This window comes from Halichoerus grypus, chromosome 7 (assembly GCF_964656455.1).
Source record: "Halichoerus grypus chromosome 7, mHalGry1.hap1.1, whole genome shotgun sequence".
In the NCBI taxonomy this organism is placed as follows: Eukaryota; Metazoa; Chordata; class Mammalia; order Carnivora; family Phocidae; genus Halichoerus; species Halichoerus grypus.
In genome coordinates, this window is record NC_135718.1 from 11,902,873 (window position 1) to 11,918,239 (window position 15,367).

General features: G+C 50.9%; 1 protein-coding gene across 2 annotated transcripts in view; it reads right to left on the bottom strand.

Moving 5' to 3' along the window:
- The window catches only part of GRK5 (G protein-coupled receptor kinase 5), a 207,799-nt gene that overhangs the window by 61,701 nt on the left and 130,731 nt on the right, over positions 1-15,367 (bottom strand). For both annotated transcript variants that reach the window (XM_036123835.2, XM_036123833.2), the window contains one exon: positions 2,624-2,736. In XM_036123835.2, coding sequence (XP_035979728.1) covers positions 2,624-2,736 — 113 coding nt within the window. The remainder of the gene's footprint in view (positions 1-2,623; positions 2,737-15,367) is intronic.

Consider the following 15,367-nt stretch of genomic DNA (forward strand, 5'->3'; position numbering starts at 1 on the left):
ACCAGGGCTCCTTGGAGATACAGTGGACTCTAGGTCTAGGTAGTAAAGATACAAGATGAACTGAGACATTGCATCCTACCAAATAGCAAGGAGCTGCCCATGACTACTGGGTCCTCTCAAGGGCTCAGAAGCCAACCTGGTGGCCAACGATGAGATCATGGGGCCTCAATAAGGATAATGACCACCACACATCAAAATGCATCCGTGTTTAAATCCACGCCTTTAAAACAAATTGGTTACTACTATTGGAGGGTGCTAGTGAACCGATCTGGTACTTAGAAAACATAAATACAGGGAAAGAATGAAGCAACCCCTCCCTGAAGTTTATCACTGGGTAACCAAACAGTAATCGAAAGGAAGTTTCCCAGTCAGCAAATGAAGAAGGAATGACAAAATGAGAATGTCACCATGCTGCAATCCCTAATTAATCAACACATTTAGGCACTGCCTAAATCGGCTGCCATCTCTAACAGAAAGACAAGCAGAGAGTAATGTCCCCTGATGGAAGAACAAAAAGCCACATATGAAGTCACCCTGCCCCTGCCAAAACAAAAAAACAAAAAAACTGAAACTGAATCTGGTCAAGTTTCTCGATTCAATGAGCAATTTACAAGCAATTCAGAGAAACCTATTACACGACATATGGAGTGACAGAGCAGAATTCAGACTCCGGGACACTTGTGGATGAACAAGGAGCGATGGTTATAACCTGTTAAAACATGCATTTACAGAAAGTATGAGAAAGCTGGACATTTAAACACTAATATTTGATGATAATCATTACTTTTTTACCTTAGCTGCACTAAGCGTATTGTGGTGATTTGTGTAGTGTGTGTGAAAGAGCCCTTACCGTTCAGGGATACTGAACTGAAATGCTCACGGATGAAATCATATGTGTGAGATGTGCTACAAAATGCTATAAGCGGGGAGGACGTGGTGAAACAAGACTGGCCATCAGTTCATAACGGTTCAAGTGGGGTGAAGGGTGCATATACTGCTCTTCAACTTTACTTTTTACAGTTTGAAATTATGAGAAGTTACGAAACTACTAGCCCCTCACCCCCTCCGAGATTCAAATTAATGAGTCTGGGCTTCAGCTCAGGCATTGGTATTTTTTTTAAGGCTCCCCAGGTGTTTCTGTTACTCAGCCAAGGTTGAAAACTATTGTAGTCACTATGTGAGACATGCTGAGAGCCTCCACTAAAACCAAGACAGAGGCTATGGAGGGGAACTGGTCTGTGAGGGGTCAAGGAATCAAGCATATGGTCCTGGATTAGATGGGGAAAGAGATGAGGAAGAGGGAGGGGTCAGGGACACTGCAAAGATTTCAGGCTTGGGTGACTATGGGTGCTGGTCACTGGACTTAGGGAACATGTCAGGCCTGGTAGGTTTGGGGATCTGGGGGAAGGTGACTTCTGGCAGAGACACTCAGTGGGCAGTTTGGTTCGTAAATCTAGAGATCCACACCAAGACCCTGAAGCAGACACAGAAACCTGGGCCCCACAGGACTGTCCCCCAAACCGAGATAGAGGTCGGGATGGCTACAGCCAAGGGTGGCACTGGGGCCTCTAAGAAACAGCCATATCTTGGTCCCCTGCCCTGGGAAGGGGCGCCTGGAAATACCCCATTCTTTTCATGACTGGTCTCCATTCCTTGCCCTCCCACCCACTGTCCACCCAAAAGGCAGTCTGCCAGGCTGAGGTGCCCTGCCTTCCTGCACGAGTGCTGAGGAATTCCTGCATATTCCTACGTCCTGTCCTAAAAGCCCACGCAGATCAAGCACCATTTGTTAAACCAGTCAATGACCGGTAAATCTGAAGGAAGTCTCCATATGGTGTCAAACACGGCCACACATGTCAGCGGCCGCTGGGGCCAGCAACTGTCAGATTGGCTTAAAACAGCCAACACATGTTCATTACACGGACGTTTACTTAAAGCCTGTATGTGCCATGCTCTGTTCTAGGCAGGGGTGAATGGGAAGCCCAGGGTCCTGGCCTCAGGGAACTTGCATTCTAGCAGAAAAGTAGACAGTAAATAAGAACACAAATACATGGGGCACCTGGGTGGCTCAGTTGGTTGGGCGACTGCCTTCGGCTCGGGTCATGACCCTGGAGTCTCGGGATCGAGTCCCGCATCGGACTCCCTGCTCGGCGGGGAGTCTGCTTCTCCCTCTGATCCTCCCCCCTCTCATGTTCTCTCTCTCTGTCTCATTCTCTCTCTCAAATAAATAAATAAAATCTTTAAAAAAAAAAAAAAAAGAACACAAACACAAGCTTCGGAATTTTAGAAAATGGGTTTTCAGCTAGGAGGGGTCATGGAATCTAAGTGTTACCTTGGGATGTTATCCAACTTCCCCAGATGCTGCCTCGCGTAGTAACCCAGGCTCCCAGAATCAGACAATTGACAGGGCTTCCCTTTAAAGCAGCAATAACTGAGGCCCAGAGAGGGAGGTGGCCCATCCATGGTCACCCGGCTGGGGCAGACTTGCGGACAAGTCTGGAAATTTCTTGAGCAACAATTTCATTCTTCACCCTTCTAAACGATATGGTCTATCTTTTCCTCTGGGCAAAAACAATCACTGATCACAGAGGACCAAAGGGCCTCCCCAGGAGCAGAGACTTACCACTGAGTCCAGGAACTGAATGTAACACTCTAGCCCAGGTCTGGTTTCGCAGAACTGCCGGAAAAGCAGTCTCCCAATTGGCTGCTTGTCACATAAACTGCAGTAATCTCTGTCTGGAAACAAGAAAAGAAGAATGTGGTGAGATGCAGGAGAGAGCTAGGGAGGGCCATCCAATCAACGCACACCTGTACTCAGAGCCCCAGAGGGTTGGAGCAAGATGACTGGCAAACTCTCAGGACCCCTTATTTATCTCCAAGCTGTGCAGACTCAGAGGGGAGAAGGGCGGTTTAGAGGAAGGCACCAGTTATGCCCCAACCTCTAGTTCTTAGCCCACTCCCCCTTTCTGATGCCCTGACTCCTGTATGCCAGATGTCAGCAGTTCTGGGGAGGGTGACTCTACCCCGCTGGATGGCCGATCACCATGTCACACTGCCCACTTAGTGACTGGATAAGGGTGGCAGGCATGTGACCCAAGCCAGTTCCAGTCAGAGTGGACCACAGACTGTGCCTGGGCACGCTGAGCAGAAATGCCCTCCCTTCCTCTGGGGGCTGGGGTGCATGGGTGCGAGGCCAAGGTCTAATGCAGTGCTCTTGACACTGCAAGGGAAGCTGCTATGATGACGAGGCTCACACACAGAGGAGGTCAGAGCTGAGAAAATGACAAAAAGTAAAGTTGGTGTCCTCGTGGTGTCATCAATCTCTGGATCAAACCATGCCTGCAGCTCAAACCACATCTGAAAAGTTTATTTATGAGCTTTGTTTAGGGCAGTTTGAAAAGATTTAAAAATTACTTGTAATTCAAAGCACTTCAAATTATGAAAACCCTGCATTTTCCAGCTGAGGAACTAGAGGCACGGAAACAAGAAGTGACCGGCCCCCAGCCACACAGCAGCCAAGAGAGTTCCAAAGAGGAAATGCAGCGCAAGACTCCAAGCCTGGAGGCCTGGAGACCAGGTGCTAGCCAGTGACTTGCTATGTGACTTCAAGCAACTCACTTGCTCTCTCTGGGCCTCAGTCTTCCTCTGGACAATAAAGGCACATGTTGGAGGTAAGACTGGGGTGTGGGGGGGAAGGTACCTTCTGGCTCTTCCTGCAATGATGCTAAAGCCTCTGTTGGAGGTTCTTCTGGCCAGAAAGATGCTCAATGGACTGACTGAGACATGTTGCCTCTGACCCTCTCAAGCACTGATCATTGGACCTTGGTGCAACTGCATTAGAAACGGTCAGGGGACTTCATGGGGAAACCGGGAAGAGGGTTATAATGACTTCAGGAGGGCAACCTGAACAGAAGGAATGACTATATCCTCGCTGAACGCAGAGGAGGAAAAAGGACAATCATCCCTGGAAAGGGGGTTTCTCTGAAGATAAGGAACACAACAAGGAGATATGAACACAACCATCACGTCCACTCACTTTCACAACCAAAGAAAGAGTTTATCCACAGAAAGTAAAGCCGCGGGGCGCCTGGGTGGCTCAGTCGTTAAGCGTCTGCCTTCGGCTCGGGTCATGATCTCAGGGTCCTGGGATCGAGCCCCGCATCGGGCTCCCTGCTCCGCGGGAAGCCTGCTTCTCCCTCTCCCACTCCCCCTACTTGTGTTCCCTCTCTCGCTATCTCTCTGTCAAATAAATAAATAAAATCTTAAAAAAAAAAAAAAGTAAAGCCGTGACTTGTAGGGAGGGTGGTGGCTGTGAGCATGGGCTCTGGAGCCAAACTGCCTGGGTTCAAACGCCAGCCTCACCATGCTCTGCCTGTGTGTCCTGAGGCATCTGACTTAACACTTTCATCCCTCAGTCTCCTCATCTGTAAACTGGGGACACTAATCATACCTGAGGATTAAATAAGACAATGCATAGAAAAGACTCAGAACAGAACCTAACATATAGATAATGCTTACTAAACACCATCTGCTATCACCGAGTTTGCGGGTCTCTCGGTCTATTCTGTCTCCATTCCTTCAAGGAATCTCCGTTCTGTGAGACTGTAAAAATCCAGCCCTAGGCTCTAAGGGAGCCTCACTATGGGCACGTGACCCAGTTCTAGCCAACCAGAGCCCTCATCTCCCAGCCACATGATAGGGTGAAGGATGGGCACATGATTCAGCCCTAGCCAATCAGAGATCCCCATTTTTACCACAATGATAGGTTCAGAAACAGACATGTGACTTGGCCCCAGCCAATCAGAGCCCCCTTTCTCCAGGCCACAATGATAGGTTCAAGGCACATGACCTGAGTGGGTAGGAGTCTTCTAGAAGTTAAGGGAGAGATGCTTGCTTCTCCCTGGGATGCCAAGGTGTTAGGATCAGTCAACTAAGAGCTGCCACAACTGTCTTTCCCACTAGGCAGTGAGAACCCACAGAGAGTGAAACAGGGGAAGGTGGGGTTGAATGCAGAAGAAAGAAACCCCACACTGCCAACATCACAGGAGCCCCTGAAGCCAGCCTCACCGAGGCCAGCCTGGTGCCTGCCCAATTATTTACCTGACAGAGTGCTGAAGTCAGTCGGTGTTGGGTTTTTGTCTATTTGCAACTCGAAGAGCAAGTGACTAGGCGTACAGGCTGGAGAGTTTTACAGCCCACTTCTCTCATGGGTAAACTGCCCAAGGGCAGCAACTTTATGGGGGATCCACCAGTTCTAAGTACAGTGTGTGTAAGAAGGCACTCAAACATTTCTCATTCTCTCCTGAATGGATACTCTGATCAACATGGATAGCCACCTTCAAGTTCCCTTCTTGATCCCCTTGGTTTGGGGGCTGAAACTAGCCTTGGACTGTTGCCTTAACTCGCTTACCTTTCCACGCACAGATGGTTCACAAATAGCCATTCCAACAAACATTTAACCCACCTCAGTGTGGGCCAGAATTGGTGGGGTGGGGGTGGGGAATGGGATGCAGTCCCAGCCCTCAGGAAGCTTGGATTCTGTTGGAAGGGGTGGAGTGTGTGGGTGAGCAGACAAGATCCCAAGTGACAGTAATAAAATGTCAAGTTAGATGAGTGTTATCATCAGCCACAGTAGGGAATCTGGGAAGGAGGGAGCTGAGAGGGTGACAGGTCTGTAGCTCGCACCTGTTAGCGTGACACCCTGTAGATACAGCCTGCATTCTCACTGCCTCCCACTCGACCTGATCCCCCCCCACCCCGAGGTGAGGAAAACAAACTTCCTCACCCTTTCCCAATCAGCTGAACCTCCCCAGCACAAACACAGAATGAAAGTAAATTACCTACTGTCAAACTCCAGTTTTATTCAATTATGGCAGAGAGAACTGCACGGCTTAATGTGATTTGAGCAATGTGCCCCTCCCCATTTCCAAAAGCAATTAAGAGATTTCATGTACCATATTGTGATTCCTTAAGGGTTCATCTGACAGGAGTTTTCCTCTCCATATGGCATTTGCTGTCAGTATGGAAACAAGGCTGTTATAAACTCACAGCACAGTAAACACCATGTGATTCCAACACAAGCTGTCAGCACCTCAGTTCCGTGCCTCTCCCAGCTGTACAGAGGATCCCAGGCAAGAAAGCCACTCACTGGAAGCCCAGAACGAGATAAAAGAATCAGTAATCATCTATTTGGATTCTTTTCTCAGGCTTATATAAAGATAAGTGGTCCTATCTTCTGAGGAGGCATTGCCATCGCCACCAACAAAATCAGAGTGCGACGTTTGCAGTTCCTTTAGAAATGAAGAACGAGGGCATAGAAGGGAGACTAGGAATTTGGAAATTGATCAGAGTGACGGGAGGAGATGTAAATTGCCAAGCGCAAACCCAAGGTGTGGGTCGCTTCTGCAAAGTAAGATGACGTAAGTTGGAAGCTTGGGGAGGTCTGTAATACATCTTCAGAGCGGACCCTTCCTTCTTGGTTTCTACAGAAGCCTTCCTGTCATTTAAATCCAGCTTGTAGGGCCCTGCCCACACCCCTCCTCTGAAGTGCAATCTGTTGGGTGTGGTGGGGAGGGCCGTCCAGGAAAGAAGGGCAGAGCTTTTTCTCTCTGTCTCTGAATCTCTCTATCTTTCAGGCTGATAGAGCCCTGGGATGTTATGCACACAGCCATGCATGTGCTGTCCACACACACACACACACACATACACACCAGCTCTTCTAGAACATGAAAACCCTGCTTTGGCCTACGTGCTTCATTGGCCCTTCCCTCCAAGCCAGAAAGAAGCTGTCATTATATAAGTTATGAGGGGGAATCAGGCTCCTCTATCCCAAAGTATCCACCAATCATGTAATTATTTTACTCTTGTGGGTCCTTCATCTAACAAACTGTCTTCCAAGGTCTCCTGATTTTTGATACAAGAAGGTTCCTTCAACTTTAAGACTCTCTTCTTGAATTCAACAACTGGAGGGTATGTGGATGAGTGGAAGGAAGCACACCTTATATTTACTGGCAGGTTAATGATCCAGTAACAGGCTTAGAGTTAAGAGCTGGTGGTCAGTTAGGACCAAGAATGGGGGTGTGGCCTTTGTGATGTGACATCTGACCTTGGTCGTGGTAACAGAGGTCCAGTGGACATGGCAAACTGAAGCATATCTAGAGGAAGGTGACTAGAAATGGGGAAGGGTCTATGAAGCCCCTTATAAGCTCTAGGACACTGAGCTGTGCCCTTGATCAAAAGGCAGAGTGCCCCAGGGAGGGGCTGGGTTCACTGTGCACCCAGGAGTGTGGTGGGAGGTAATATGTTGCAAAAGCAGGCTGGGCCCAGGAAACAGCTAGGATCCAAGTCCAAGGAGACTGGATGGAATCAGTGTCCCATCAGAGACCAGTGATTTTAGAGCACATGCGATTCAAGTAGAGTCCACAGAAAGGTGAATGACAATGGGGTGGGGAGCAGGGAGCCTGAGACATGAACAGAGGAGGTCCCTGGTTGGGGAGCCACTGCTGTATGGATAGGGAGGGCGCAGTCCCTGTGGTAGGAATCCTGCTTTGGTGATGAGCTGGACGGAACTGGCTTTAAGAAAACCACATATGTTCATTGGTGTCTTCAAGGGTTTGACACCTCCCGAGCATGCCCATGAATAGGAAGGCAGGATCACCACGCTCTCCTGTAACACTGAACTGAATTCCAGCCATGCCTTCAGACAGAACCATTTCTTCCCAGCAGATAGTCCCTTTAGCAAACTGACAGATGCTTGCTGAACCCCTCATGGGCACTGTGTTCTGGGCCTTGTTATGAGCATCCCTTAGAGCAGACAAGGCCACCACAGACTTTGTCTTTGTCCTAAGCAGTCTGCTTAGCAGTCAGGGCAGGAAGGAGGCATGTTCACAGACCGGGCTAGTGAGAGAAGCCACCTAACAGTGTCCATGAAACAAAATTGCATAAGGTAGGCCTGCTGGGAATGTTCGGGAAGGTGTCCCAGCACAGATTGCTCTTGTGATGGTGGGCCCGTGCCAGGGGTGATGCCCATGGGAGAGCGCCCTGACAGCAATGCCGGCAGAGGCTGAGTGCTGGGGAGCAGAAGGAGAAGGTCAAAGCCAGAGAAATGGGGCCAGAAGTTGGGGGCAAGGAGAAGCTACAGTGAGGAGGTAAGTCCATGTGAGAAGCCAGGAGGGCCAGGAGGGCATGGCAAAACATGGGGGAAGGTGTGTTAGGGCAAGAATTCAGAGCTAGGTCTGTGACCACCGCAGGGAGCCAGTGGGTAGATCTTCCAGAATGGCTTAAAGTATTCAAAGGTTCCTCAAAAAATTACAAATAGAATGACCATATGATCCAGCATTACCACTTCTAGATATTTATCCAAAAGAACGGAAACCAAGATTTCAGAGATACCTGCACTCCATGCTCATTGGGACACTCTTCACAATAGCCAAGATGTGGAAACAATCTAAATGTTCATCGACCAATAGATGGGTTTTCTAAATGTAGCATATACATACAATGGAATATTATTCAGCCTTAAAAAGGAAGGAAATCCTGCCACAGGTGGGACAACATGGAAGGATCTTGAGGTGCTAAGTGAAATAAGCCCATCACAGAAGCACAAATACTTTATGATTCCACTTCTATAAGGTATCTAAAATACACAAACTCTTAGAAACAAGGGTAAAATGGTGGTTGCCAGGGGCTTGGGGAGAGGGAAGTGGGGAGAGGTTGTTCAATGGGTATAAAGTTTTAGTCCTGCAGGATGATTAAATTCTAGAGCTCTCCGGTGCCACGTCATGCCTAGAGCTAACAATACTGTATTGTGCACTTAAAATTTTATTAAGAGGGTAGATCTCATGTTAAGTGTTCTTACAGTAATTTTTTAAAAAGAGAATGGCTTAAAAATATAAAGAGAAAGTGATAGTTGCTTGGGGATGGGGAGTGAGGCAAGAAGGGACAGGAATCAGAATGTAGTGTTAACTGAGGGTGTCAGCAAATACATTTACTTGGTAATGAACATAACTGCCTGGGAGTACCCATGCAAGCCTGCAGGCACGTGCATATGGAAATGCAACAAGCATGTCCTGAGGTCTAGGCACCGCCAGGTCACTTTCAGTTCTACCCTACACAGGTCAGGCATGATGCTTACCAAGTTACAAGACAAGGGCCCTGTCCTCGCCACGACCGCCTCGTGGTGCTGGGTGCTGAGCTCAGAGCCTCTCCTTGTAAGAAGCCACTCATGGGGGCGCCCGGGTGGCTCAGACGGTTAAGCGTCTGCCTTCAACTCAGGTCATGATCCCAAGGTCCTGGGATCGAGTCCCGCATCAGGCTCCCTGCTCAGTGCAGAGCCTGCTTCTCCCTCTCCCTCTGCCATTCCCTTTGCTTGTGCTCTTCTGTCTATCTCTGTCAAATACATAAATAAAAATCTTTAAAAAAAAAAAAAGAAGCCACTCACAGTACCACTACCTCAGGGCTACTGTAAAGGACAGCAGCTAGAGACTAAATGTTCGTGTCTCCCCAAATTCATACACAGAAACCGAATCCCCACTGTGATGGCATCTGGAGGCGGGACCTTTGGGTGATTAGATCATGAGGGTAGAGCTCTCCTGCGTGGGATTCGCGCCCTTATAAAAGAGACTCCTGGGACTTCCCTCACCCCTTCTGCCACGTGAGGACACAGCAAGAAGCTGGTCCTTTATGAACCAGAAGGCAGGCTCTCACCAGACAGCAAATCTGCCAGCACCTTGATTTTGGACTCCCAGCGTCCACAACGGTGAGAGATACGCGTCCATTGTTTAAAATACCCAGTATGAGGTGCTCTGTTACAGCAGCCAGAGTGGACTAATGTGCCCTATAGTCTTGGGCAAGTCTCCTGACCAGGGGCCCAGGCGCCTCACGTCTCCCACTCCCACGGTCTCAGCACTCAGCAGGCCCCACATAAGCTGTAGCCTCTAGGCCAGATTGTAGCTCCTCTAGAAGACGCAAGAAATGGTGGCTTTTACTTCTCTGAAGGTTCAAAAAGAAAATGGGAGGCGGCCAGTGAAAGGGGACTTGACTCCACATCACCGAAGAAGGCCGAAGCCGCCCCTCCTGTGGCTGAGCCATGGACTCCCAGCTCGGAGAGGGCAGGGGCCAGGGCTCTGCCGGCCTCCTCTGCCTCACTTGGAGCCTCGCTCTCACAGAGAAGCCACATGTCCCCACAGCACGTGGCCGAGGTTAGACTCTCACAACCCAGTCAATGCCTTCAAGACTCCTAACCCCTTGTGGACTCAGAAACAGGAATGTTATCAATAGTGAAGAGAAAGAAATGCTGTCACTGTTTTCATTCTTTTCGAGTGACACGAAATGGGAACATACTTTCTTAATTAAGAGCTGTGGTATGCGGACGCTTGGAGGGCAACCAGATATTCCCAACTGAAGGCCAGAACACAGGCGGCAAGGACAGCGTGGCTCCCCTCAGAAGGCCACAAACCCAAGTGAGCGAGGCCGCCACCCCCTCCCCGGCTGGGAGAGTTGGCGTCAGTCCCTTGCTTGCTTGTGGATGGGGAGCAAGAAGTCATGGCTTGGGGGGTGGGGTGTCGCTGACTGGAACCTGCTTGGGACTGATTTCATTGTTGCCCCAGGCACTCCTTGAACTGGGGCCAATGAAAATGCACGTTTCCATTTCAGAAGTAAGAGCAAGAAAGGCGGCTTCCTGAGGAAATGGAAACGCTAACACGGCTAACACCGGAGCCCTTGGAAATGAAACCACATGTTTATTGTATGTGGGGGGTGGGGGGGTCCAAAAGCGATTTCTGGAACCATCTTTCTACCAACTGGAGGTTTATATTAGTTTGCATTGTTTCATTTTTATTTTATTTTATTTAACATTGTTTTTCCAAAGTACCAGGGGTGGGTTGTTGCTTTTTGTCTTTTGGGTTTTTTTCTTTTGTTTTGTTTTGTTTTCATTTTCTGTTTTTTCGAGGGGTGGGGAGGGGCTGATAGGTCCTAAGGCAATTTAGGAAAACAGATGTGAGGAGACTGGATTAGGCAGGGGCCATGAGCCCTTCACTTTGCCGTACTCCAGGTCTAAAACAATAAACAGAAAAGTGATTTGAAAACAGCTTTCTCCTAAAAATTCCTGCCAAAGCTGGGAAAAACAATCGAGTACTCTAAGGAAAAAGCTCTCTGACGTTTGAAAGGCGAGATAGCATCACGGATAACGGCAATTCTTCACAGCCCACCTCTTGGAAGGAGCAAGAGAGGAGAAGGGAAACATTTGGTATTTGGTTAGCAACAGCTGAGTGGGTTCCTACTGCTTCAGGAGAGATGTTTTCATGTGAAAAGAAAGTGACATATGGCACATTGCACAAATACACCCAAGCCAAGCCCCATCTTCCTGTGCCTTTTGTCCCCCTCGTCTGGTCTGGGGTTTTACTGAGACTCTGGGAAGGAGCTGGGGGCTGAGCTGGACAGGGCACAGAGCATTTGCCCTCACCGCGGGGCCCTCTGGGCCTTAATGGGGCCCCGGAGTCAGGCAGAGACCTCTCCCTTACCCTCAAGGCCAGGAAAAGCAAACAATTCAGATATTCCCGAGCAGCGGTAATGAAACGAAGAGTCGGGTGGGTAACCGGAGGAGTCGGCGGTGGCGGTGGACCTGGGGACAGCCAGGTAGACCGAGGTACCGCAGGCAGTAGCTGGGATGAGTCGGGGGCCGAGGCGGGACTCGGGTTCCAGGCCTGGCTCTTTCACCCGCCATCTCCAGATGAGAGGCCCGAACCCTGCGCTCTGAGCCCTCTCCTACACTGGAAGCCCACCACTCTGTGATCAGAAGCCTTCCTTCCATGCCAGCCAGCACCAGGTGAGCATGACAACCAAGAGGTCGGCAGAAAGGCACCTGCTACATCAGCAGTGCGGGCTCTGGAAATGGCCAGGCAAAAAGGGGGCACGCCAGTGTGTGGCCTCTGGTTCTTTCTATTTCTCTAGATTTTCAATATTTTTATAAACGAAGGGAACACAACTATTCTAAAAACACAGCTGCGGGGCATCTGGGTGGCTCAGTCATTAAGCGTCTGCCTTCGGCTCAGGTCATGATCCCAGGGTCCTGGGATCGAGCCCCACATCGGGCTCCCTGCTCGGCGGGAGGCCTGCTTCTCCCTCTCCCACTCCCCCTGCTTGTGTTCCCTCTCTCGCTGTGTCTCTCTCTGTCAAATAAATAGATAAAATCTTAAAAAAAAAAAACCCACAGCTGCAAAACCACTGAGACCAAGGAGGCCCTCGGAAGCAAAGGAACTGTAGCCACCAGACATGACCCCCTTTTAGGTGCAAGGCCTGGGTCACAAGCAGGTGCTCAGCACTCCGTGTTCACCCCCAGTGGCCTGTGATGGAACCTTCTGGAAAGCTGGGACCAGGCCTGCAGTGGTACCAGCCACTGGGACAGCTCCATCAGTGGTGGATACTCTCCCTTCTTGGTGACCCAGGGCCCTCCCTCGCTCCACTCTGCTCACAACCGTCCTGAGGACGCTATCCTCTACGGTCACATTCTAGAATTTCTACAAGCATTTTTTTCCCTCCTTGAAAAGAAATTTCCATGCAGGTACGGGCAGTTTTAGAAACTGAAATACCCAGGCCACGCCCGGGCCAACTGCATCAGATCTCTGGAGATGGGGTCAGTGGTGTTAAAGCTCCCCGGGTGACCCCTGCTCTGTGCTTGCTGTAAGGTCTAGCTCACTGTTCATCCCCAGCCCCCGGACCAGAGCCTGGCTGGAGCAGAGAACAGGTGTAGGTGGCAGCAAACAAATGATGGAACAGGCAGATGAATGAATCAATGTCATGTGGAGGCCACTGGCTTCCAAATGGGGGAGTAGCAGTCTCGGGCCCACACTCCCTCGACACACCCCCAGTGGTTAAAGTGCCAGAAATGAAGGTCTCCCTGTGGCAACTAGATGATAGAGTTGTTGCTAGTGGGGGCCTCAGTCCAAGGGAAACAAAAGGGCTCGGGGTGCCCGGGCCCGAGGCAACGCTGGTCAGGCTGAGTGCTGCACTCAGAGGGGAAGCCGCGGTGGGTCCAGATCCCCTGGAAGCGAGGTGGGCCTGAACGTGGTGCCCTGCCTGACTCGCTGCTTTCCAGAAAGCTCAGCCAGGGCCATGGGAATGGGGCCAGGGGACTGAACTTTGCCTCCAGCTCCTTCTCTGACCCCTGCATGACCTCAGACCCATCACTGTCCCTGGACTTTGGTTTCCCCTTCTACAAAATGAGCCTGATGAATGACAGGAGCTTCAGTGTCCCACCTCCCAACGTGGTAGTCCCCCAGGGAGACTGTGAGGAGCCTGGTGGGGATGGAGACACCGCAGGGCATGGCGCCTTTCTCCGACATCAGAGCTCCAAGTAGAGCACACACCTTTGGAGTCCTTAGGCCCACAAAGCTGCCTTCCCACCCACATCTGCACAGTGGCCAGAGCAGGAACAGAGCAAGCATGAGCTTAAAGGCAGCGCTTCCAGAAGGCCCAGGAAGGGTGCTGTCTGGGGGCCAGGAGCCCTGGCTCCCGTAGCAGCCTGCTACAGTTTGCTGTGAGGCCCTGGGGTTGTTACTCCCCATCTCTGTGCCGCAGTCTCTCTTGAGCGCTCTTCCAGTTTACCCTTGGATGGCAATGCCCCACCCACCCTTACTGTGAGCTGCCGTGGCCTGGGCGGTGTGGGGGCTCTGAAGCCTCGGCGCCTGGGCCATCCAGGGCCCTGGGGACTGGCTTCACCTGGAGCTATGAGCTAATGAAGCAAAAGCCACGGGAGGGCAGGGCCAGGAAGTGGCGGGGCCAGCGGGGGCCAAGGCAAACAGCAGCCTCTGTGCAGAGAGGCGGCCCTGCTTCTTCCCGGGCCAGGGGCCAGGGCCCAGGGCCCAGTGAGGCTCACAGCTGTGCTGGCCAAAGGCACTTGAGAAATAAATGCCCAGGCAACGGATGATCTCCTGAAGGTCCAGATGTCTCAGGGTCTGAAGACCCCAGCTACAATGAGTGCCATCAGGGAGTCAGCCAACCTTAGTTTGTGCACTCCTGGGGACAAGGAAGCACTTCACCTGCAAAGTGTCCAGCGCTCTTTATCAACATCACATTAAGAGTCCATTCTTATTTTGAGGCCAGACCTGTCCTCTTGTAAGACCTGCTCCTTGGTCCTCATTCTTGGGAATCAGAGGACAAACGTTAGGTGGCAGGTATTCTCTGCTCCTGGACTCCTCTCTCAGGTAAACCTCTGGTTTCCCCCAGATGCTTCCTTGTGACTCCTAGAATACCAGCTACCTGACACACCCAAACTCTGTTTCCCCGAGGAACGGAGTTGGGAGGCCTCGGCCTGCTGGAACCTGATCCAGGTTTTTGGTAATTAAACATGAGACAATGTCAACAAATCCCATCAAGCCATCTTTGCCTAAGTCAGCCCCAGAGCCAAGAGGGGCTAGAGTGGGGGAGACAGGCCTGTTCGCGGGCACACAGAGTTCACCCAATGCCCCTGTTCCAGACAAGAGACGGGAGAGGCACGTTGCTTCTGCAGAAACGGACACAGAGAAAGCTGAAGTCTCAATTCAGACTTTGGTCAGCTGAGTTATAGCTCAGGGGTGTCCGGATTTTAGATATGGATTTTTATAGCATTTGGCAGAGCTGGTTTTCAGAAAGAGATGACTTTTGGGCCAGACAGTGGCTTTCCCACTTCGCCACCTGATGGATGGTACTAATCATAGAATCAGTAAGAGCTAACGTGGATGGGCGCTTGCTGTCCACCAGGCCCCTTGCTAGGCATCTTACATACTTGTCTCCTGCAGGCCTCAGAAGAGGCCTAGGAAAAGCCTGCTATGATCAGCCTGTTTCAGATGAGGCCAAAAAATGACGCCCTGAGGATTAGCACCAGGCCACGGAGCAGCAAATGACAGAGGATCTGAGCTCAGCTCCTCCTGATCCTAGAACAACTGTTCTGGAACTTTTAGCTCCTAGGGATCCACAGCGGCAGCAGGCAAGGACCTGGGACCCTGAGAGGTGGATGACATCTCACCAATGATACCATCTGGCAACCTCTGGGGGCCCACAGCGGAGGGAGCACCCTTGTAACGTGGTATGTAACGTGGGTATGTAACGTGACATACCCAGTGGCCATCCCGCTTCCGTGGGCCCAGGGCTGCTGTGCACACGGTGCCTGGGAGCTCCAGTCACACACTAAGGACTAGAAAAGCCATGACAACGCAGTGGCTGGCGATCAGCCGGACAGTTACACTCCGCAGGCTGGGCCTGCACCGGAGGATTATTGGGAATGCCCTCTCCCCTCCTCCTCCTCCTCCAGAACACCTGACCCAAGTATGCTGTGCCCTCCCTGGCTGCGAGGCCCTTCAGCCCCGAGGCCTGCAGCACACCTGTGATCACG